This window comes from Oryctolagus cuniculus, chromosome 16 (assembly GCF_964237555.1).
Source record: "Oryctolagus cuniculus chromosome 16, mOryCun1.1, whole genome shotgun sequence".
Classification (NCBI taxonomy): Eukaryota; Metazoa; Chordata; class Mammalia; order Lagomorpha; family Leporidae; genus Oryctolagus; species Oryctolagus cuniculus.
In genome coordinates, this window is record NC_091447.1 from 62,549,908 (window position 1) to 62,571,128 (window position 21,221).

The window sequence follows — 21,221 nt, forward strand, 5'->3', positions numbered from 1 at the left end:
CGGGGGTCGCCCGTGGTGTGGGGCAGAGTCGCCGCTGTGTGCGGCCTGCAGACGGGACTTCTGGACTGTAGGGCAGGGGCGGGATCGGTTAAGGATGAGGTGATTTGGGGGGTCCTTTCAGGGTCGCCGCCGTCGGGGGGTTCCGTAGTGGGAGCCCGCGCGGGCGGGGTGCTTGCCCGGAGGGGCGTCGCTCCTTCCTGGCCCCCACGAGGGAAGGAAACGCCGCCTTCCTCTTCCCCCGCCCCACACGCCCGGCCCCGACGGACTCCGAGTCCGGAAGCCCCAGGCTCCAGCCGGCCGCGCGGGGGCGGGGCGGCAGCCGCGGAGGGGGCGTGTCCGGGCCGAGGCCCCGCCCCCAGAAGCCCCAGGCTCCAGCCGGCCGCGGCAGTCCGCGCGCACGGGGGTGGGGCGGGGGCGGAGGAGGGGGCGTGCCCAGAGCCGAGGCTCCGCCCCCGGAAGCCCGCTCCCGCCCGCCGTGGTGCTCCCAGCCCCATGTCCTTATATGGGCAGCCGGAAGTGGCTGGCGCGTTCGCCCTACGTCACTTCTTCCAAATTTAGCTGTGGAAGTCAGCGGGGCCCCAGTGGCGGGAAGGCTGCGTAAGCCGGGGGAGGGGGGTGGAGGGCGCCTCTTAAAGGGCCCGCACCACGAGTGAATGCAACCATTTGAACAATGTTCTTTTTTTTTTCTATTTTTTTTTTAAGCTACGGGAATTGAGTCTTCTCGTGGCGGAGGGTGGGGCCGATGTTTTCTCCGCGTGGCTCAGTTTCCAGCTCCGCCCCCCCGGGGCGCAGAGGCAGAGCAGGGCCCCCTCTCCTCCGCCGCCGACGGGGGGCGGCAGCCACGTGTTCGTCGCCGGGGCCCGTGCCCCGTTTGCGGCCGGGGCCCAGCCCACCTGGGGGGTGTCGCATCGCAGCGGTGAGCCTGTGGGCGATGGCTGGGCTGCGTTCCGGAGTCTGCGGACGACCACCCACACCCGCCCCCTCCGCCCGGTGGGCGTTCGAGCTCCGGAGCCCAGCAGCGCCATCCCGCGCAAGAAGAGAGCTTAGCACCCAACACGCAGCCAGCGCCCCTAAGCTCAGACGGCTGGGCGACGGGAGGGAATGACCGGCTCGGCCCCGAGCCTCCCGGGCTAAGGGGCCCTGGGTGCAGACGGCGCGAGCACGTGGGCGGGCCCGGAGCCCCACCCGCGCCGCCCCTCCCCAGGGCCCGCACTCGGAGAGCTCAGCGTCCCCTCGGGGCGGGGGGGACTCCACCGTAGGCCGGGGTTCCCCTCCTGTCCCCCTTTTTCCATCACCGCGAGTAAATTGCACCCTGTCGCTTTAAGGAGGCTCCGGCCACGGGGCCGCGGAAAGCCCGGATGCGGCCTTCTTACTGGGCGGGGCGTCCCTGTGACGTCACCCGGGGTATAAAAGGGCTCGGGTGGCGGGCGCCGGGGCAGAGCGTCCTAGCGGTGTCCCGGCGCGGAGAAGCGTGAGCGAGCGCGTCGTACCCCCCCGCCCCGAGTGCACCTGCCGCCCGTCCCGTCCGCCGTCGAACCGCGATGGAGGTGCAGAAGGAAGCCCAGCGCATCATGACCCTGTCGGTGTGGAAGTTGTACCACTCCCGCATGCAGCGCGGCGGCCTGCGGCTGCACCGGAGCCTACAGCTGTCGCTGGTCATGCGCAGCGCCCGGGAGCTCTACCTCTCGGCCAAGGTGGAGGCGCACGAGCCGGACGCGCCCCTGCCGCCCGCCCGCCCCGCCGACCCTCGCCTGCACCCGCCGCGGGAAGCGGAAGAAGCCACGACCGAGGCAGCGCCCCCCGACGGTGAGCAGCCCTCGCCCGAGCCCATGGACACGCAGGAGGCGCCGGGAGCCGAGGAGGAGGCGGCGGCCCCTGCCCGCTGCGCCCTGCGCCCAGCCAAGGCGAGCCGCAAGCGACGGAGCAGCTGCAGCCTGAGCGACGGCGGGGACCCGGGACTGATCCCTAGCAAGAGGGCCCGCCTGGAGGAAGAGGAAGAGAGCATGGAGGCGGACCCGGACGAGGAGGCGGCGGCGGCGGCGAGGGTCGCCGATCGCCTGCAGCCCGCCCCGGCGCAGAGCGAGGGCGCCTTCCCCAACCTGGCCCAGGTCCTCCAAAGGCGCTTCTCCGGCCTCCTGCACTGCAGCCCCGCCAGCCCCCCGACGGCGCCGGCGCCGCGCGAGGCCAAGCCGGCCTGCCGCCCGCAGGACAGTGTGCTCAACGTGCTGGTGCGCGCCGTGGTGGCCTTCTGAGCACCCGGGCGGCGGGCGCTTGCCGGAGCCCAGAACGCGCGCGCGCGCGAACTGAACCGTCGTCGGCCCGAGGGCGCGGACGCGGGGACGAGCCTCTCCCCACCACTCAACACACGGAGGCGCGCGCACGCCCTGCATCGAGGGGGCGGCGCGGAGAGGAGCGGCGCGGCTCGCCGGGAGATGCCGAGCATCCCGGAGGGGGGACCCTGGCCATGCGCGCCCCCCTCTCCAAACCCGGAGGAGCCGTGGGCGCAGGCGCCTTCCGCGGACCACAGGTGCTGTCTAAATGGACCGAGACGCGGGCCTTAACCCTCTCCCAGACCGGGAGCCAGGGGGAGTGGGCTTGGACCGTTCATTTCCTCAGGGTCGGACTTAATTTTGTTGTTTTTTGTTTTTTCCCACCGAGGGCTCAACGCCGGCCTGCCGTGGTTTTTTTTTTTTTTCAAGAGCCGCCGTGTGCCGTGGCAAAGTCCCAGGAGACTCCTCCCCCCCTCCAGGGACATACTTGTGCAGGCGGTCAGCGTTGCGTCACGGGGCCGCTTCCTGTTGGCGTGCGTGGGTGCGGGGCCTGGGAGGGAGGGTCCGGGGTGTGGACCCGCCCCGCCGTGGGTGGAGGGCAGCCTGATCACCTCGCCCACGCCGCCCGCTGCTGGTTCAGTGTCCCACGCCCGGCGCGCCCCTCCCCCCCGGGGGTGGTGGTGGCTGGGAAGAGAGGTGGTTTCTCTGGTCTTGTGCAGGTGGCGGTGCCCCCCATACCCACCCCCAATACGTGCCCACGGCAGGCTGAAGCTGGGGGACCGGTTGGCGGCCATGGCTGGCCCGATTTGGGGGTGGGGGTCGGGGATGGGGAGGGGAGGGCTCCTGTGGTGGCCCCGGGAGTTTTTCCTTGGGAGGGGATGGGTGGGTTGTGGTTTCAAAGCCAATCTCACCTAGCCGGTTTTGTTAGGGACCGTCAGAAAAATAAAGAAGACAAAAAAGACTTAAGTATAAAAGTTTGGCCTGTCTGGTTTCCTGCCGCGGCGGGGGAGGGGCGGGGTTAAGGGGTCACGCGCTGGCTGCGGCCGGCTGGGGCGGGGTGGGGGGACCCCAGGAGCCGGTTTGACCGGTGGTTACAGCGTGGGCGGGAGAGGGAGCAGGCTGGTCCTGCGCCCCCTGAATCCGCTCTCCCAGTGGGGGGCGTAAGCACGATTTGGGGGACCTTGCCTCCTCCCGCGGCTGACCTCGGGCGTCCGCCAGCGATGGAGCTGAACTGGTGGACTTTGGAATGCTGGTTACGCCTCCACTTCCAGCGTTTTCCGGGCGGTACGCCAAAGAGAGCCTGCTGTTTCCAGCCTCAGTTTCCCTATCTATGAAATGGGCCTTCTGTGCCGCTCCCCACCCCTGCCTCGCTCTTGGTGGTGAAAGACCCCCGCGGGCCCTAGGTCTCTACCCCGTCCCGAGAAGAAGAAAAATTATTTTAATTAAAATTTCCCCAGCATCGCTACCTGAGAGGGGGAGCTGCCGGCGCTGCCCCTGGGGGCTGAGGGGAGGAGGGGGCGTGGCCAGCGGGGACAAAGGAGCCGCAGGTGCAGGGTGGGGGGGCGCGGAGGAGCGCCGGCCACGCCTTCCGACGGCTGTCTCGGCCGAGTCGGGCCTCCAGTGACCCCGGGAGACCTGACCCCGAGGCCCGGGCGGGAGTGGTGGTGGGGAGATCCAGAGGAGAGGGGCCGGGCGCTCGCCGGGCTCCAGGCGTCAGCAGTCGCCCCGTCCACCCACGTGGGAGCGATGCGAGCGCCGCCTCCCTCAGATTCGGAACGGGAAAACGTGGGGGATTTTTGCACGCCTCACTCTTGAGGCCAGATACACACCAAGGGGTGGGGGTGGGGCTGGAACCCCAAGTCCCAGGCGGTAGAGCAACGCCCCGCCGGGCCCCGGGAAGTCCCCGGCGGCGGCGGAGGTGGCTGGGGAGGGGGCGTCGCCCCGGCATCCTGTGGCAGGAACCGCCGGGCCCTTCCTTCCGCGGGAAGCGGCCGAGCCGACCCCTGCCCCCGCCCAGGCTCCGGCCGCCTAGGGGTTTCCTGTGCCCTGGCCACCGCAGAGAGGACAAGGGCAGATGGAAGACAGGCCTGGAACTAGCAACCCGAAACATCTGTCTTCTCCCAGGATGTCACCTGGGAACGGCTCGATGGGGTGGCGGCTGTGACAACCAAGAAAATGTCACATATCCTGTTCCCAGTGGCGTCCCAGGAAAAACCAGGCCTGGTTCCTTAGCCGGCTGCTGCCCTAGGGACAATGCCAAGGGGACTCCCCCACCCAAGGGCAAAGGAGCTGGGCCTCAGGTTCCCAGGCTGTAAACTGGGCACAATCATAGCCCTTGTCGCGGAAGCCTTGTTAAGCAAGGTAAAGTGATTGGCACACAGAGTGCCCCGTATGTGTATTGTTTGATGACTGGCGGATCGTGGGATGAGTGGTCTGGCTGCACATGGTAAAGCCATGTACCTAAACACGGGTGTACATGGATGAGAAAAGGCCGGCTGTCCCCCTCCCCCGCCCTGTCTGCCCCTTCAGACTCCCTTGACGGTCTCACTCCTCTAAGGAATGCTAAGATACATTGAGATGGAGAGTCAGAATGTTTCTGGAATCTAGGCATAGGCAGGGTGCAGCTGTTAAGACACCCAGGAGGGAGACGCCCCCATCCTGTCTCTGGGTGCCTGGGCTGGAGGCCTGGTTCTGCTTCCGGTTCCGGTTCCTGCACCTGGGAGGCAGCAGGTGCTGGCCGCTCCTGGCTTCAGCCTGACGTAGCCTAAATGAAAAAGGTCTCTCTGTCTCTCTCTCTCTCTGCCCTCCAAATAAAAATAAATAAAGTTGAGAAAGTTACAATGCAAACAGAATGTCATAAAATCCTGTTGAAACAGTAGCCAAGGGGAAATTAGCAGGTCTTAAAGATACATTAGTAGCAAGGCTGCAAAGCAAAAAGAATACGAGGGCTCGATCTTTCCTTGTGGAATCATTCTGTGCAACCCCTGTGTAATCCGAGCTCAGCCCCTCTCTGGCCCGCGCACTCTCCCATCCACGGGTGTCCACACTGACCTGCGTCTTTGCCCCTTCGGCTGCTTCCAGCCACACGGACTTCGTACCCGCCACGCCTGCCTTTCAGCAGCGGCTTTCCCTTCCCGGGCTCAATCAGCTCCGCGCAAAGGGCAAATCTTGAATCGGGTGTGCCCTGCTGCTTTTTATTTTGACCAAGACACCCCCCCCCCATTTCTGAATACTCAGAGCGACTTGAAAACATTCTTCAAAATTGTTTGTGATCGGAATCATCCCAACTGCAGTTTTACACTTATTTCTGTTTTTTTTTTTTTTTTCCGGGTGGGACTGTGTTTAACAGGTGCCTCTGCGATGCACTGAGGCATTGGCAATCTACCTTTTTACAGCTGGGGAAACTGAGGCTCGCCCCGCAAGACAGCAAACGGGACGGTTCCAGAGGGCCCGCCATCCCGACGGCCCCCAGCTCCCTCCTAGGCTGTGGGGCTAGGGAAGGGCTGGGGCGCAGGTGGGAACCTAGCCGGGGAACAACACCCAGACCGGTTTATCCGGTTCCAGGACCCAGGGCGAGGTCCGCCCGCCCGCCCCAGGCAGGAAGGACGCAGGCCTTGGCCCAGTTGCTCCCTAGGCGTGACCGGGACTTGTCCGGGCATGGAAACTTGAGCCGGAGGCCAGACGCAGCGAGGGGACTGGGGGTGGGGAGCCAGCAGGCGCGCGGGGCGGAGCACCCGTTGCCACTCACAGCCTGGGGAGGGCGGAGCATGCAAATTAGCCCTCCGGGCCCCGCCCCCGCGCTCTGCAAAGCGGCGGCTTCCAAGAACTGGCCGTGCGGTCGGTGTCCCAGGCCACGCCCCTCGCCCCCAACCCGGTCCCTGCCGGATTCCCCACCCTTTCCCCCCAACCCTGCTAGCTACCGCCCCCTCCCCACTCTCACGGATGCGGGGGCGGGGCTTGCGGGCAGCGCGGGAAGACGGAGGCGGAGGCCGCGCCGGGGAGGGGCGAGCGAGTGGCGAGGGGGCGGGGGAGTCCCGGAGTCAGCCTGGCCAAAGAGACACCTTCCAGCCCCCCAGCGCCGTCCCCCCTGCTAGCATCAACGAAGACCCTCCCCAGCCAGTCCGCACACATCTGGTTACCAGCTGCGCGCCCTGGCCCTGCCCGCTCCCAGGGGCTCCCAGCCCCAAATCCCACCCGAGGCTGCTAATCAGAAAAAGCTGCCGGGGGGGGGGGGCGGGCGGTGGGAGAGGGGTGGGTGTGAAACTTTCTGACCCCAAGATGCTTGGGCGCCGGGGAGGGGCGGGAGCCGGCAAGGAGCTTGACTTGTACCTAAAAACCCGAGATCAAAGCCTTCTGTCTTCCAGATGGGGTCCGCGGGGAAGGCGGAGCCCCCCTCATCTTCCTCAGACCCCCCCCCCACACCTCGCCCCAGACGCCGCAGTGACAGCTGGGCCTCCTTCTCCCTGCCTCCTTCTGGCTGGGCGCCCTCCTGACCGGCTGGCCTGCCGCCTGGACAGCTCCCGCACCGCCCCCCTTTGAACCGGCTCCCCTGAGGGTCTTCCTGGCCGAGGGGGAGGGGAGCGGCTGCAGAACAATGGGGCTTTTGTGGCCTCGGGCCGCCAGAGGCTTCCTGTTAACCCTAACCTGCGTGGGGCGGGGCCCGCTGCTGGGAGCACCTCCCAGGCCCGGCCTGGCCAGGCGACCAGAAATGCTCCTTCAAGTCCCTAGCCAAAGAAATTCAGCTAAGTCGGCGCTGGTGCCGAGGAGGTTTTGTGATCCCCGCGTTAGGAGGGGGTGCGTGGACGTTGGATGCTCTGCAAGACGAAGGCTTTCAAAAAATTTTGGCGCCACGATGAACTTTTATTTTTTAATTAGGAAGAGAGAGAGAAATGCCATCTGCTACTTTGCTCCCCCTAAGCTGTGCGTGTTGGGAACTGAATCTCTTGGGAAGGAAATTAGAAACGAGCCGGAGAGAAACAGAGATTCCCAACCACTCTAAGCCATCACCCCAGGCGCCCAGGTGCGCACTTGCAGGGAGCAGGGGAGCTGTTGGGAACCCAGGTCCTGGGCAGCGGGGTCTGATGCCCAGGGAAACGCTGGCCACCCGGGCAGCGCGTTGGGCCACTGATAACGCACCTAGGAAAGCAGCAAGAGACGGCCCGGCCCCAGTGGGTGCTTGGGCCCCTGCTTGGACCCACGTGGGCGATCTGGATAGATCCAGGCTCTTGGCTTCTGCCTGGCCCAGCCCTGGACATTGTGGCCATTTGACGAATGTACCAGTGGATGAAAATCAATCTCTCTCTTGCTCACTCTCTGTGTGTGTGGTGTGTGTGTGTGTGTGGCTGGGAGCCGCACAGGTGAACCCAAAGTTCTCAGCCCTTCAGGGAGCCACAGAGCTGGCCCCCTGTTCTCTGCTGACTTGGGGTGCAGGCAGGCAGGAATCCAGGCACTCCTGGGAGAAGCTGACAGCCTCCGCCCAGAGCCCTGAGAAGGCCCAAGGTGACACCTGGCTCTTTGGGACCAGAACGGAGCTGCCAGAAGAGGAGGCCACACCCCCTAGGTCTCTGTCCCCCAGCCCCACTCTTCTCCCAAGGGGCTGTTTCCATGGAAACCGGAGCCCGGGTGAGTCCCCCTCGAGGTTTGCAAAGTGCCCTTATAAGATTCCAAAAGTCCTGGAAGGCCCTCTGGGGTCTCTGCCGTGGGGTGGGGTGGTGGGGACTACTGTTGAATTACAGACAAGATAAGTCAGAAGACAGCGGCCTATGTCCGTCACTGGCATCAACTCTTCCCTGCCCGGCTGATCAGGGCTAAAGCAGCCGCTTCTGCTAGCCTCATTTTACAGATAGGAAAACTAAGGCACAGCAACAGGTTCACGGTCTCGTGTCCAGCGGAGGAAAACCCCTAGTTGCTTTTCTTCCTGGCTTGGATTCAGGGTGGAGACAGGGACCTTTGTCCTGGCCAGTGGACTTCTGCTGGGGGCGCTATTTCTGCCCCTCAGATAAGGAAAGAGCGCTTGGGCTGTTGAGAATGTTCTAGACGTTGCCGCTGCTATGAGTCGGTGGCTACCTGCTTGCCCAGGAAACCGGAAGTGGAAATTAGAGCCAAGTGCTCCACTAAGGAGCTGCGGGCATCCCCAGCGCGCGCCCCGAACCGCTGGGTCTCCAAGGCCAGCTTCCCCTACCTCCAGCCACCGTGATTTACCTAACAAAACCCAAACCGCTAGACTGGAAAGGCCACGCCCATCGCCCGCTCCCCTCTCCCCCCCCACCCCACCCCTGCTGGTGTCTCGGGCCAGCCCCAGCGCCCGGGGCTGAGCTCACAGGAAATGAAATGGCTCACGCTACGCCTTTCAGTCAGGGGTGTGTCACCGGCCACAGGGGCCTGGACCGCCGCCCGGCAGCTGGGCTCCAGGGCAGCCCCCACCTGAGGCCCCCCTCCCCTGCTGCGCCCGCCCTAACAGGAGGAGCCTTGTCTTCGAGTCTCCTGCCCACCAGGAAGGCGGCAGCCAGCCGTCAATTACTCCGGGCTGTGCTGGCCGAGTCCCAGCTGGCGGTCGCTCTCACACTCTGTGTGGGCTGGGGCGGGGTGGGGGAGGAGGCTCCGCCCCCTTCCACCACCCCTCCCCCCCACACCCCGCCGCGGCGACCCCTCCTCTCCCTGGGGCTGTGTGCGCTCCGAGACGCAGCCAAGTCTGCAAGGAGGAGGTCCACAGACTCCCCTCCCCCTACCCCGGGGGCCGTCAGAATCCCCCTGGGGCCACGGCTCTCCGCAGCGACTGGAATTTTCCAAGGTGCTCTCTGAGGAGAGGGGTGGGTGTGAAACCCAGTCGAGGTTTCGGTGCATTTTATTTTATTTTTATTTGTGCCCGGGGGCGGGTCTCTTCTCGGCTTTCTTTTGCACTTGGCTGCTTTGGCTGCCTCCTTGAGGCCACAGCTCCAAGCCCCCACCCCACGGCGCCCACCTCCCCAAAGCCAGGAGCCTGGAACTACATCCGGGTCTCCCACGTGGATGGCCGTCTTCCAGTTACTAAGACATCACTGCCTCCTCCCAGCCTGTACTCGAGGAGGAAGCTGGAGTCCAGAGCCGGAACTGGGACTCCAGCCCAAGGAATGCGCCAGGCGGCTGGGGAGGGGGAGGGGCATGCCCCCCCCCCCTTCAGTCAGCTCCCAGCTGCAGACACAGCCTGGGCAACCTCATGGCCTCCGCCGTGTGTCCCCCCTGTGCGCACCGCTGACTGCAACCAAGTGACGGAGGGACATGCCAAGTTCTCAGGAGCATACTCTCTCCCGTCCTTTTGTTTGTTTGCTTAAAGATTTATTTATTTGAAAGACAGAGTGACAGAGAGAAAGGGGGAGAGAGAGATCTTGCAACTGCTGGTTTGCTCCCCAAATGCCTGCAACCGCTGAGGATAAGGCCAAATCAAAGGCCGAAGCCACAGACTCCATCTGGACCCCCCCTTCCCCGCCCCACCCCAATGAGTGGCAGGAACCCAAGTATTTCAGCCTCCACCTGCTACCTCTCCCAGGGTTTGCAAAAGCAGGGAGAGGCAATGGCAAGTCGAGGCTGGACTCGAACCCAGGCCCTGGGATATGGGACGTGGGTGCCCCAAGTGGCGACTCAAAGTCACTGCACCAAATACCTGCTCCTCCTGTCTCCTGGGCAGTCCTGCCTCAGACCTGGGGAGGAATCTAGACAGACAGGTCTCCCTGGATCGCCTGCCCTTGACCTCCCATCGACATTTCTACACAGCTGTTCATTCTTTGTGGACCCTTGGCCTGTGCACACTTTTCTCTGTTGTTTGGGTTCCTGTGTCAAAGGAAGAATTTTTCATATATTTGAAAAAGAGAGAGAGAGATCACACCTGCTGGTTCTCTCCCCAAGTGCCAGCAGTGGCCAGGAACTCTGGCCAAGGCTACCAGCTGCCCGGGTCATCACCGCTGCCTCCCAGCGTGCACTTGTACAGGGGGCTGGGCATTCTTAGCACTGTGCCAGATGCTAGCTCCCCTGAACACAGATTGGGGAGGGTTGGGGGCCTCTTGTTAGGTAGGAAGTCAGATATGAGCTCCTGTGTGTGTGGCAGAGGCCTAAGGAGTTGACATCTAGGTCCAGCATCTGTATCTCAAAGTCATCCCGATAACCTCCAGGTGCAGCCCAGTATCTGCACTTCAAACGCCCTCCCTGCCTTCCTCTAACCAGGGAAGGTGCCAGCCAGGCTTCCTCCTGTCTGATAACTTCAGCGGGGAAACTCAGAAAGGAATTTTCGTATTTACACCCGAAGAGTCTTTTGTTCCAGGAGGAGCAGAGGTGGGGAGGCAAGACCCACCCCTTTAACACCCCCCCCCACCCCCACAACCCCCCACACCACCACCCCTGGCCCGCCTCAACCGGACTGGGCGCTCAGCCCTCTGCCTCTCTGCTGAGCCGCCCGCCTGGCCTGGTCAGGTGTATTCTCTCCACTCAACCATGTAACCTCCCTCTCCCCCAGTCTGAGCGACTGGGCACTCTCTCTCAGGTTCTGTCTGGAGAGGTGCCCATCGGTTCTTACGGATGTCCCTGCCCTAATAAACCTTGCTATTTACTTTTCATTACTCTCTGTCTCATGCCTGAATTCTTTTTTTTTTTTTTTTTTTTTTGACAGGCAGAGTGGACAGTGAGAGAGAGAGACAGCGAGAAAGGTCTTCCTTTGCCGTTGGTTCACCCTCCAATGGCCGCTGCGACCGGCGCACCACGCTGTTCCAAAGCCAGGAGCCAGGTGCTTCTCCTGGTCTCCCATGCTGGTGCAGGGCCCGAGCACTTGGGCCATCCTCCACTGCACTCCCTGGCCACAGCAGAGAGCTGGCCTGGAAGAGGGGCAACCGGGACAGAATCCGGCGCCTGGACTGGAACTAGAACCCAGTGTGCTGGCGTCGCAGGTGGAGGATTAGCCTATTGAGCTGCGGCGCCGGCCTCACGCCTGAATGCTTTCTTGCGGGAAGACAAGGACCCTTGCATTCTCTGGTAACCCTCTGACTATAGGTTCCAGGGTCCTGGACTCCCCTGGACAGAGGTGGGGGTTCCTTCCCCCACGTTCCCCTCTAGTCTGGGGCAGGTCTTTCGCTGGTGCTCAGCAGTGTACCCTCGTCGTGGGGTTGGCCCACAGCGTGTGTGAGAGTCCTTGGTGGGTGAAGCAGGCGGCTTGTTCCTTCTTCCTGGTTCCCAGGGGGTGCACAGTGGCTCCAGAATTGCTGAGCGGGTGCTGGGTGTGTACTCCCCCGTCCCGATCCAAGGCCTCTGGGGCTGCAGGGGAGAAACCAGACACGGAATGTTGATCTCCTGTCTCCCTTCCACCCTTCTGTCCCACCCAACCTTGGCCTTGGGCCCGAGGCTGCCGGGATGCTGGTGACTCATCGCGATGGGGAGTTGGGCGGAGAAGAGAGGGCGCAGGGTGGAGTGAGTGAGTGAGAGAGAGACCCAAGGCATCATGGCTTTCCCAGGGACCCCAAAGACTGCATCTCAGATCGGCCACAGGAACCTCTCCCTCTTCTTCCTCCTCCTCTCACCACCCCAGCAAGCTCCCCCCCCTTCCACCCCCCACCGCCCGTTCCCTCCAAGCTCCTGCAAGGAGGCGGAAATGAGTGTGTAGCTGGGAATGTTTCTGAGGTTGGACTATATTTAGGCCAGGAGGGGAATATGTGTGTGGTGCTGGCCAGGCTGCAAAGGAGTCAGGCCAGGGGCCCTGAACTCTTGTAAGGACTGGGGTGGGGGTGGGGTGGAAGGTTCTAGAAGCAGAGAAGGCTCCCGAGGCTGAAGCATGTCCGGGTGCACATGCAACTCCAACACCAAACCAGCAAGACTGGGCACCGGCATCAGAAGGGCTGCTGAGCCTTGCCTGGTGTAGTGGGGGTTAAGCTGCTGCCTGTACCGCCGGCATCTCCTAGGAGCTCAGGTTCGAGTCCCGGCTGCTCCAATTCTGATCCAGCTGCCTGCTAACGCACCTGGGAAAGCAGCGGAGGATGGGCCCCACGTGCTTGGGTTCCCCTGCCACCCCTGTGGGAGACCCCAGATGGTGTTCCAAGCTCCTGGCTTCAGCTTGGCAGCTTTGGTGACTATTTGGGGAGTGAACCAGCTGATGGAAGATATCTCTCTCTCTCTCTCTGCCTCTCTCTGTGTTTTTTTTTTTTTTTTAAGATTTATTTTTGTTTATTTGACAGCCAGAATTACACAGAGAGATCGGAGGAGAGAGAGAGAGATCCTCTATCTGCTGGTTCACTCCACAAATGGCTGCAAGTATTGGAACTAGACAAGGCTGAAGCAAGGAGCTTAGAACACCCTCCAGGTCTCCCACGTGAGTGGCAGGGGCCAAGGACTCAGGCCACCTTCCGCTGCTTTCCCAGACACATTAGCAGGGAGCTGGATCGGAAATGCAGCAGCCGGGACTCCAACAACCTCTTTGACCTGGAATGCCAGTGTCCTGGCAGCTTTATGCTCCATACCACAACACTGAACCCTCCATGGATGTTTTTGGAAGACCTGGTACAAGTTCCCAACCCTCTCGATCTCCAATTTCGCAATTGCATTCCTGCCATACAGCCAGCAGGGAGGAGGAGACTTCTGGTCACTTCTCCTTCTGAGTCCAGTGAACAAACAGGTTCATTCTTCCAAGCTCTGACAGCAGTGTCCCCAGGGGCTTCCTGGAGTGGGTGGGGCTGTGTCTGCTGCCGGTGGCACCTGCAGGTGGTGCAAAGTCATGGGCAAACCACACCCAAAATCCCCACTTGCTGCCTTTATCTTAGGGAACTCCCCTGTGAGAATGCAGGTCTAGGGGCAGGTGATCAGAATGGCAGTACCATCATCCCTTGCGACACCCCCATGCACATCAGAGATCTGGGTTCCAGTCCTGGCTCTGTTCTGGATTCTAGCTTCCTGCCAGTGCGCACCCTGGGAGGCAGCAGCTGATGACGGATCAAGGACTTGGGTCCCTGCCACCCATGTGGGAGACTTGGATGGAGTCCCGGGCTCCTGGCTTTTGCCTGGCCCAGCCCTAGATGGTTACAGGGATTTGGGGGAGTGAAGTAGCAGGTGATGGAGGATTTTGCTCCACCCCTGTGCCTTTCTGAGGGCATGGTGGTGCTGCCGGGTGAAGCCCGCCTCCTGTGACGTTAGCATCTCCTATGGGTGCTGGTTCCAGTCCTGGCTGCTCCGCTTCTGATCCAGCTCCCAGGCAAGAGGCCTCCTTATCTATGGAGAATACCTTCCCAGACTCCCCTGAGACCAGGGAGGGTACCAAACCCTATACTTGTAAACACTCTTGTTTTTTGTCTCTCTTGTGGAATGAGAAGGCCATGCCAAGATGGCTGCTGGCGAACGAGTGTCAGTTACTCAGGAATGGCTTTGAAACCCACCTGGCAACGGAGCCTGCCTGGCAACAGGCTGTGATTGGTTAGGGCATAAACCGCCCCTTGACCAGATTGGCTGCCTCGGCTATATAAGCTGCTGTACCAACTGAAATAAGCGAGTCTGCAGGCTGCTCGCCTCTGGCCCACTTTTTTTTTTTTTTAATAAAAAAATTTTTTTTTTGACAGGCAGAGTGGACAGTGAGAGAGAGAGAGAAAGGTCTTCCGGCGCACCGGGCTGATCCAAAGCCAGGAGTCAGGCGCCTCTCCTGGTCTCCCATGCAGGTGCAGGGCCCAAGCACTTGGGCCATCCTCCACTGCACTCCCGGGCCACAGCAGAGAGCTAGACTGGAAGAGGAGCAGCCAGGACAGAATCCGGCTAGCCCCAACCGGGACTAGAACCCCGTGTGCCAGCACCGCAGGCGGAGGACTAGCCTATTGAGCCACGGCACGGCCAACCTCTGGTCCACTTTCACCCGACTGCTGGGGTCTGTGTGGTGACTCCGCGCCTCTTGGCCCCACTGCGCTCCTCCTCTCAGAACGAATCCACAGCAACACCTCTCTCCCCCTCCCCCAGTATGAGCAAGTCTAGTTTATAACTAGGCGTGGAAGGCAGACTCACAAGCATGGCACCAGGATGACAACAGGCTGTGCCAAAAGCTGTTTAAAGCTTATGGGCGGGGTAAAGTGGGAAAGCCACAGCCTGCAGTGCCGGCATCCCATAGGGGTGCTGGTTCGAGTCCCCACTGCTCCACTTCCGATCCAGCTCTCTGCTATGGCCTGGGAAAGCAGTGGAGGATGGCCCAAGTGCTTGGGCCCCTGTGCCTGCATGGGAGACCTGGAAGAAGCTCCTGGCTCTTGGCTTCGGATCAGCCCAGCTCCGGCCATTGCAGCCAATTGGGGAGTGAACCAACAGATGAAAGACCTCTCTCTCTCTCTGTCTCTCTCTCTCTCTGTCTCTCTCTCTCTCTCTCCGCCTCTCCTTCTCTCTGTGTGTAACTCTGACATTCAAATAAATAAATACATCTTTTTAAAAATTAAATAAAGCTTATGGGCTGTGTGTTTCTGGAATTTTCCACTTAATTTGGCCACAGTTGACCACAGGTAAGTGGAACTGTGGGACGGAGGCTTGGATGAGGGGAATATTGAATGGTTCTAGATTATGTGTGGCTGGCTGTCCCTTCTTTCTTTCTTTTTGAGAGAGAGAGAGAGAGAGAGAGAGAGAGAGATCTGTATTTTGCTGGGTCACTCCCCAGATGCCTACCAGAGCCGTGGCAGCGGAAGCCAGGAGCCAGGAGCTCCATCTGGGTCTCCTCCATGGGTGGCAGGAGCCCCCAAGCACCTGGGCCATCACCTGCCACTCCCAGGGCACAGTATCAGGGAGCTGGCCTGAGAAACGAAGCCAGGACTTGAACCCAGGCACTCCCACGTGGAAGGCAGGCATGATAAGCAGTGTCTCCACCACTGTGCCAAACGCCCGCCCCTCGTCTTTTGAAAACTGGGAACGTTTCCCAGGCGGCCTGAAAGGGACAGGAAAGGATGCGTGGTGGCCTCGACGGCCCTGGATCATCTAAAGCTGGGCTGGCTAAATACAGCTACCACCTGCTTCTGTCCAGCCTGTGAGCTGGGAACGGCTTTTTCCTTCTTAAATGGTTGGGGGAAAATATCTCCAAAGGCAAACTTCTCCAAGTGGGAAAACTACATGCAATGCAAATTTCTGTGTCCTCAAAGTCTTTCTAAAAAGTATCTCTTCGGGCTGGTTGTGTGGAGTAGCAGGTTAAGCCTCTGCCTGCAGCACTGGCATCCCATATGGGTGCTGGTTTGAGTCCCAGCTGCTCCGCTTCTGATCAGCTCTTTGTTATGGCTTGGGAAGGCAGTGGAAGATGGCCCAGGTGCTTGGGCCCCTGTACCTGCGTGGGAGACCTGGATGGAACTCCTGATTCCTGGCTTTAGCAGGCAATTGGGGGAGTGAATCAGCAGATGGAAGATCTCCTCTCTCTCTCTCTCTCTCTCTCTCTCTCTCTCTCTCCTCCATTTCAAATAAAATAGAAGTTAATAAGTACAACTGTAACAAAACACTGTGACAAAATGCACGCAACACAAAACGAACCATTTTAAACTGAACAGCGTACGTACATATGGTTATGCAACTGTCACCACCATCACTTTCTAGAACTTTCTCAACTTGCAAAACTGAAACTCTGTCCCCAGGTAAACAACCACTGCCCCTCCCCATCCTCCTGCCCCTAGCACCATGAACCTGCTTCCTGTCTCTCCTTAGCTGGCATCTGCCTGTTCTAGAAGTTTCTATCTGGCTTCTTTTACCTTGGAGCCTCTATGGGAGCTGTATTCCTTTTTCTTTTTTTTTTTCCCAAAGATTTATTTTTATTTCTTTGAAAGGCAGAGTGACAGAGAGAGAGGGACACACACACACACACACACACACAGAGTGAGGTCATTTATTTGCTGGTTTGCTCCCAAAATGGCCACAGTGGCTGGGGTAGGGCCAGGCGGAAGCCAGGAGCCAGGAGCTTCTTCCAGGTCTCCCACGCAGGTGCAGGGGCCCAAGCACTTGGGCCATCTTCCACTGCTTTCCTAGGCCACAGCAGACAGCTGGATGAGAAGTGAAGCAGCTAAGATTTAAACTGGAACCCATATGGGATGTTGGCCCTGAAGGCGGTGACTTTACTTGCTATGGGAAGTGGGGTCTCTTAGCAACCCCGCCAGGGGCTGAGGGTGTTCCCACCACGCTCCTGTTTTCATATCTCATAGTCACAGCCCTGGTCTCAGGGCCCCAGCTGGCTGTGCACTGCGTGAGACTGCGAGGGAAGAGGTGGGGAGCAGGTGCCTGAAGTCCAGGCTTGGAAGGAAGCTGGTGACGGCAGGCAAGGGCAGCAGGGGGTGCTCGCTTCCTTCCCTCGGCTCCCACTGCAGATGCTCTGGGGCTGCATTCAAAGCTGACCTTTTCCACCCGCGTTCAGAAGGGACTGTCACCTGGGCCAGGTCTCCCCACCAGCACCGCCAGAGGCTGGGAGCTCCTCCTGGAGAACCATCCTGGCTGGGCCCTGGCTGGGCCCTGCCTCGGCCTCTGCTCAATGTGGGAGGGACCTTGAATCCGGTGCCCAGAGGAAGCAGAAGGCTGCCTGTGGCTCCCTGAGATGCTGAGAGCCAAGGGTTCATGCATTGTGGGCTTGGTCTCCAGTGGGGTTCTGTTGGGAAGTGGTGGTGCCTTTAAGAGGCGGAGCCCAAGGGGGGGATGATGAGGTCATTGTGGACTCTGCCTTGGGAGGGAGTTAAGGTGGTTCTCCAGGGATCTGGAATACATTATTGTTTAAATAGTTATTTGAAAGAGAGAGAGAGAGAGAGAGAGAGAGAGAGAGAGAGAGAGAGAGATCTGGCATCCTCTGGTTCACTCCCCACCTGGCCACGACAGCCAGGGCTGGGGCACACTGAAGCCAGGAGTCTGGGCCTCCATCCGGGCCTCCCCTGTGAGTGGCGGGGCCCAAAGCACTTTCTGCCTACACCTGCTCACCTGCCGCCTCCTAGGCTCTGCCTTAGCTGGGAGCTGGGGGCTAGAGCTGGATCTAGGACTCCAATCCCAGCACTGTGATGTGGGATGCAGGCTTCTCCCTCCTCCTCCTCCTCCTCCTCCTCCTCCTCCTCCTCCTCCTCCTCCTCCTCCTTCTTTTGTAAAAAAGGGTTTTTTTTTTTTTTTAATTTATTTGAAAGGCAGAGTGACAGAGGGAGACAGAGCAACAGAATTTCCACTCGCTGGTTCACTCCCCAGATGGCTGCAACGGCCGGAGCTGGGCTGATCCGAAGCCAGGAGCCAGGAGCTTCTTCCGGGTCTCCCATGCAGGTGCAGGGGCCCAAGCACTTGGGCCATCTTCTCCTGCTTTCCCAGGCCATAGCATAAATAAGAGAGCTGGATCAGAAGTGGAGCAGCTGGGACATGAACCAGCACCCGAACAGGATGCCGGCACGGCTGGCAGAGGCTTAGGCTACTGTGCCACAGCACCGGGTCCCCAGATGAAGCCTTTTTAACCAACGTTTCTCAGCTGTGTCGCATTCCTGCGTTTTCTAGAACATTGAAAAATTGCCTTTGGATTTCTATTGGATAGCTCTGGTCTAGACCACGGTGCCTCTAGGGGGCGCCACTCACACGTGTTCTCTGCGGCCGGCAGGTGAAAAATCCCCGGGGCCACAGCTGAGCCAGGGCAGGACAGGAGGGAGGTCCGAGTCGGGGCGGGGACTGGGTAGGGGAACTGTGAGTTGCTAATTGGACTTTGGATACCTGGCCGGTCCTCCAGGCAACAGGACCTTGCTTTCTGGCCATCGGGGGAAGGGTGGGGGCAGAGCCTGTTGCAATACTGGGACCACCTTGAAGCTTTGGCCACCTGGAGTTCAAGGGTCCTGCTTGAACTCCCGGCAGTGTGGCTGAGGTAGGCTGGGACGTGGGAGCCTGAGGAAGATGGCTGTCTTGAGTTGCAAAACACCCCCGGGGGCAAACTCGGTGTACACCGAGAAGGGAGGTTGATTTGGCTCACAGCTGTGCAAGTTCACAGACCCACTGAGGTTTGAGGGTTGCCAAGGGGGGACCCCAGGCTGCACAGAGCTTCAAGGGGAAGCTGCCCCGCGTCCTGGATGGGCGCTCCTGGCTCAAGTCCTGGCAGCTGTATTTCTGATCCCACCTTCCTGTTGATGTACCTGGGAAAGCAGCAGGTGGCAGCCCACGTGGCTGGGCTCCAGGATTCCTTCTTCCTTTACTTGAAACAGAGAGATTTTTCATTCACTGGTTGACTTCCCTGATGTCTGCAATGGCTGGGGTTGGGCCAGGCTGAAGCCAGGAACTCCATCTGAATGGCAGGGACCCAAGTATATGTGAGCCATTGGCAGGAAGCTGGACGGGAAGCGAGGCAGGACTTGAACGCAGGCCCACCAATATTAGGATCTGGGCATCCCAACTGGTGCAAACACCTGCCTCTGCCCCCCAGGACTCCAAGCTGGGGTCTCCACTTGGAGACACCTGGCAGATACCACCAGTGGGTTAATACAAGGGTCTTAGGGGAATGTTGAACACCCACAGTCATATCCAATTTGGAGGAGGGGGAGAGGCGAACGGGGCAGGAGGCGACTTGGTATCAGCCAGCAGAGGTCAGCTCTTCACTCTCAGGAGGGCAGAAGGTCAACTGGAACAAACCCAACTGGGTTGAGATCCAAAGTCCATCCTTTTCACCGCTATGCCAACTTTTGGATAAATAGCAGGATTTGGCAGCCTGAGCTTGCTTGCTTCCTCTTTTCTTATTTTCTTTTTCTTTCTTCCTTTCATTCCTTCTTTCTTTTTTTCTTTTTTTTTTTTTTAAGATTTATTTTATTTATGTGAAAGGCAGAGAGAGAGAGTCTTCCATCTGCTGTTCACTCCTCCAAGTAGCTGAAATGGCTGGGCTGGGCCAGGCCAAAGCCAGGGAACTTCATCCAGGTCTCCCACGTGAGTGCAGGAACCCAAGCACCTGGGCCATCTTCCACTGTCTTCACAGGCACAACATCAGGGAGCTGGATGGGAAGTGGAGCAGCTGGGACTTGAACCGGCGCCCACAGGGGATGCAGGTGCTGCAAGTGGTGGCTTAACCCACCATGTCACAGCGCTGGCCCCCTCCCTCTTTCTTTTTAATACTCTTGTCATTTAAAATCTTTTTTTAAACCTTGAGAGCCAGAGAGAGAGACAAAGATCTTCCATCTGCTGGCTTATCCCCCTAAATGCTTGCTATACCTGGAGCTGGATCAGGCTAATGACAGAAGCTGGGAACTCAACCCAGGGACTCAGTCCCTTAAGCTACCTCCCAGAGTCTCATTAGAGGCCAGAGCTGGGACCTGAACCCAGGCACTCTGATGGGGGAGGGAGGTACCCTAACCACTAGCCCAAATGCCTGTGCCTGCTTCTCAGCTCTCTCATCTAAACTTTCTTTTCTGAACCTTTCTGAGCACTCCTGCTTCTCACCGTGTTCCCCCGGAGTGCCCTGTAGGTCTCCCGTGGGCCCTGGTTTTCTGTTGCCACCTGCAGCCTCTGTGCGGGCTTAGGGATGCCAGCTCTCCCCAGCCTTCCGCTGTCTTCTAAGTGGATCCGGCCGTCGGAAAGCTCTTTGGATAAGAGCAGTCCGGGACTCTGTAGTCACGTGGTCCCCGCCGGTCATGCATGTGTCCCTGGAGCTGGGAGTTGGGTTGGACTCTCCACCATCTCTCCTGGGATACAAGGTCTGGCTCTGACCAGGCAACTCCAGAGTGGTGTCGTCCTTGGCTGTTTGCTGTCTGACCGCTAGGTGGCAGTGTCGCCCACGAGTATTCTCCATCCGACCACTAGGTGGCAGTGTCATCCTGCCTGCATCTTGACCGGTCCACCTGTTCATAGTTCACTGACCAAGGCCCCTTTTCCAGGCCCTCCAGGGAGGTAGGAGCTGGGGACAGGGCTTTAAACAAAGCCGGGAACTTCATTTTATGCTTTCCCATCTAATTTGTCCGATTAGTTGATGGTTGTCTTCAGGTCTTTGCTCCGAGTGAGTCTGGGGTTCGGGAAGGGTGTTGTTTTTTGTTTGTTTGTTTTGACAAGAAAGTCCTTAAAGATTGTGTCTAAGTCACCAAAGCTGACATGTCGGGAGCAGGATCTGGTCGATGATTTTGCTTTCCTGTCACAGTGACAGTGAATATTATCGGCTGGCTATTGCCCTGACAACCGCAGTTTTGAAATGGGGTGCAGGAGCCTCAGGGGGTCCATAAAACCAAATTACTATTATAACCATCATTTAAAATATTTATTTATTTATTTGAAAGGCAGAGAGAGAGAGAGAGAGAGAGGTCTTGCACCACTGCTTCACTCCCCAAGTGCCTACAACAACTGGGACTGGACCAGGTAGAAGCCAGGAGCCAGGAGCTCCATCCGGTTCTCCCATGTGGGTGGCAGGGCCCAAGTAGCTCCTTGCTAATGCACCTGGGAAGGCAGCATGTGATGGCCCAAGTGCTGGGGTCCCTGCCACCCACCTGGGAGACCTGGATGGAGCTCCTGGCTCCTGGCTTCAGCCTCGCCCAGCCTTGGTGGCTATTGTGGCTATCTGGGGAAGGAACCTTGCGGTGGAATGAGAAGGCCATGCCAAGATGGCTGCTGGCAAGCGAGCATCAGTTACTCAGGAATGGCTTTGAAACCCATCTGGCAACGGACCTGCCTGGCAACAGGCTGTGATTGGATGGCTTTGGAAACCACATGGCAAACGAGCCTGCCTGGCAGGCTGTGATTGGTTAGGGCATAAACCGTCCCTTGACCAGATTGGCTGCCTTGGCTAGTTAAACCCCTGTACCAACTGAAATAAAAGAGTCTGTGGGCTGCTCGCCTCTGGCCCGCTTTCACCCAACTCCCGGGGTCTGTGTGGTGACTCCGCGCCTCTTGCCCCCACCATGCTCCTCCTCTCAGAATGAATCCACCACCACATCACCTGTAGATGGAAGACATCTCTCTCTCCCTCTGCCTTTTAAATAAATAAATCTTTAAAAAAAAGTAATTGCATTGGGGCCAGCACTGTGGCACAGTGGG

General features: G+C 59.6%; 1 protein-coding gene across 1 annotated transcript; it reads left to right on the top strand.

The window, feature by feature from the left end:
• Positions 1–678: 678 nt before the first annotated feature.
• IER2 (immediate early response 2) lies at positions 679–3,244 on the top strand. The gene has a single exon (XM_051839495.2). It carries the CDS (start codon positions 1,542–1,544, stop codon positions 2,250–2,252), a length of 711 nt encoding a protein of 236 aa, XP_051695455.1. The 5' UTR covers positions 679–1,541; the 3' UTR covers positions 2,253–3,244.
• Positions 3,245–21,221: the final 17,977 nt, after the last annotated feature.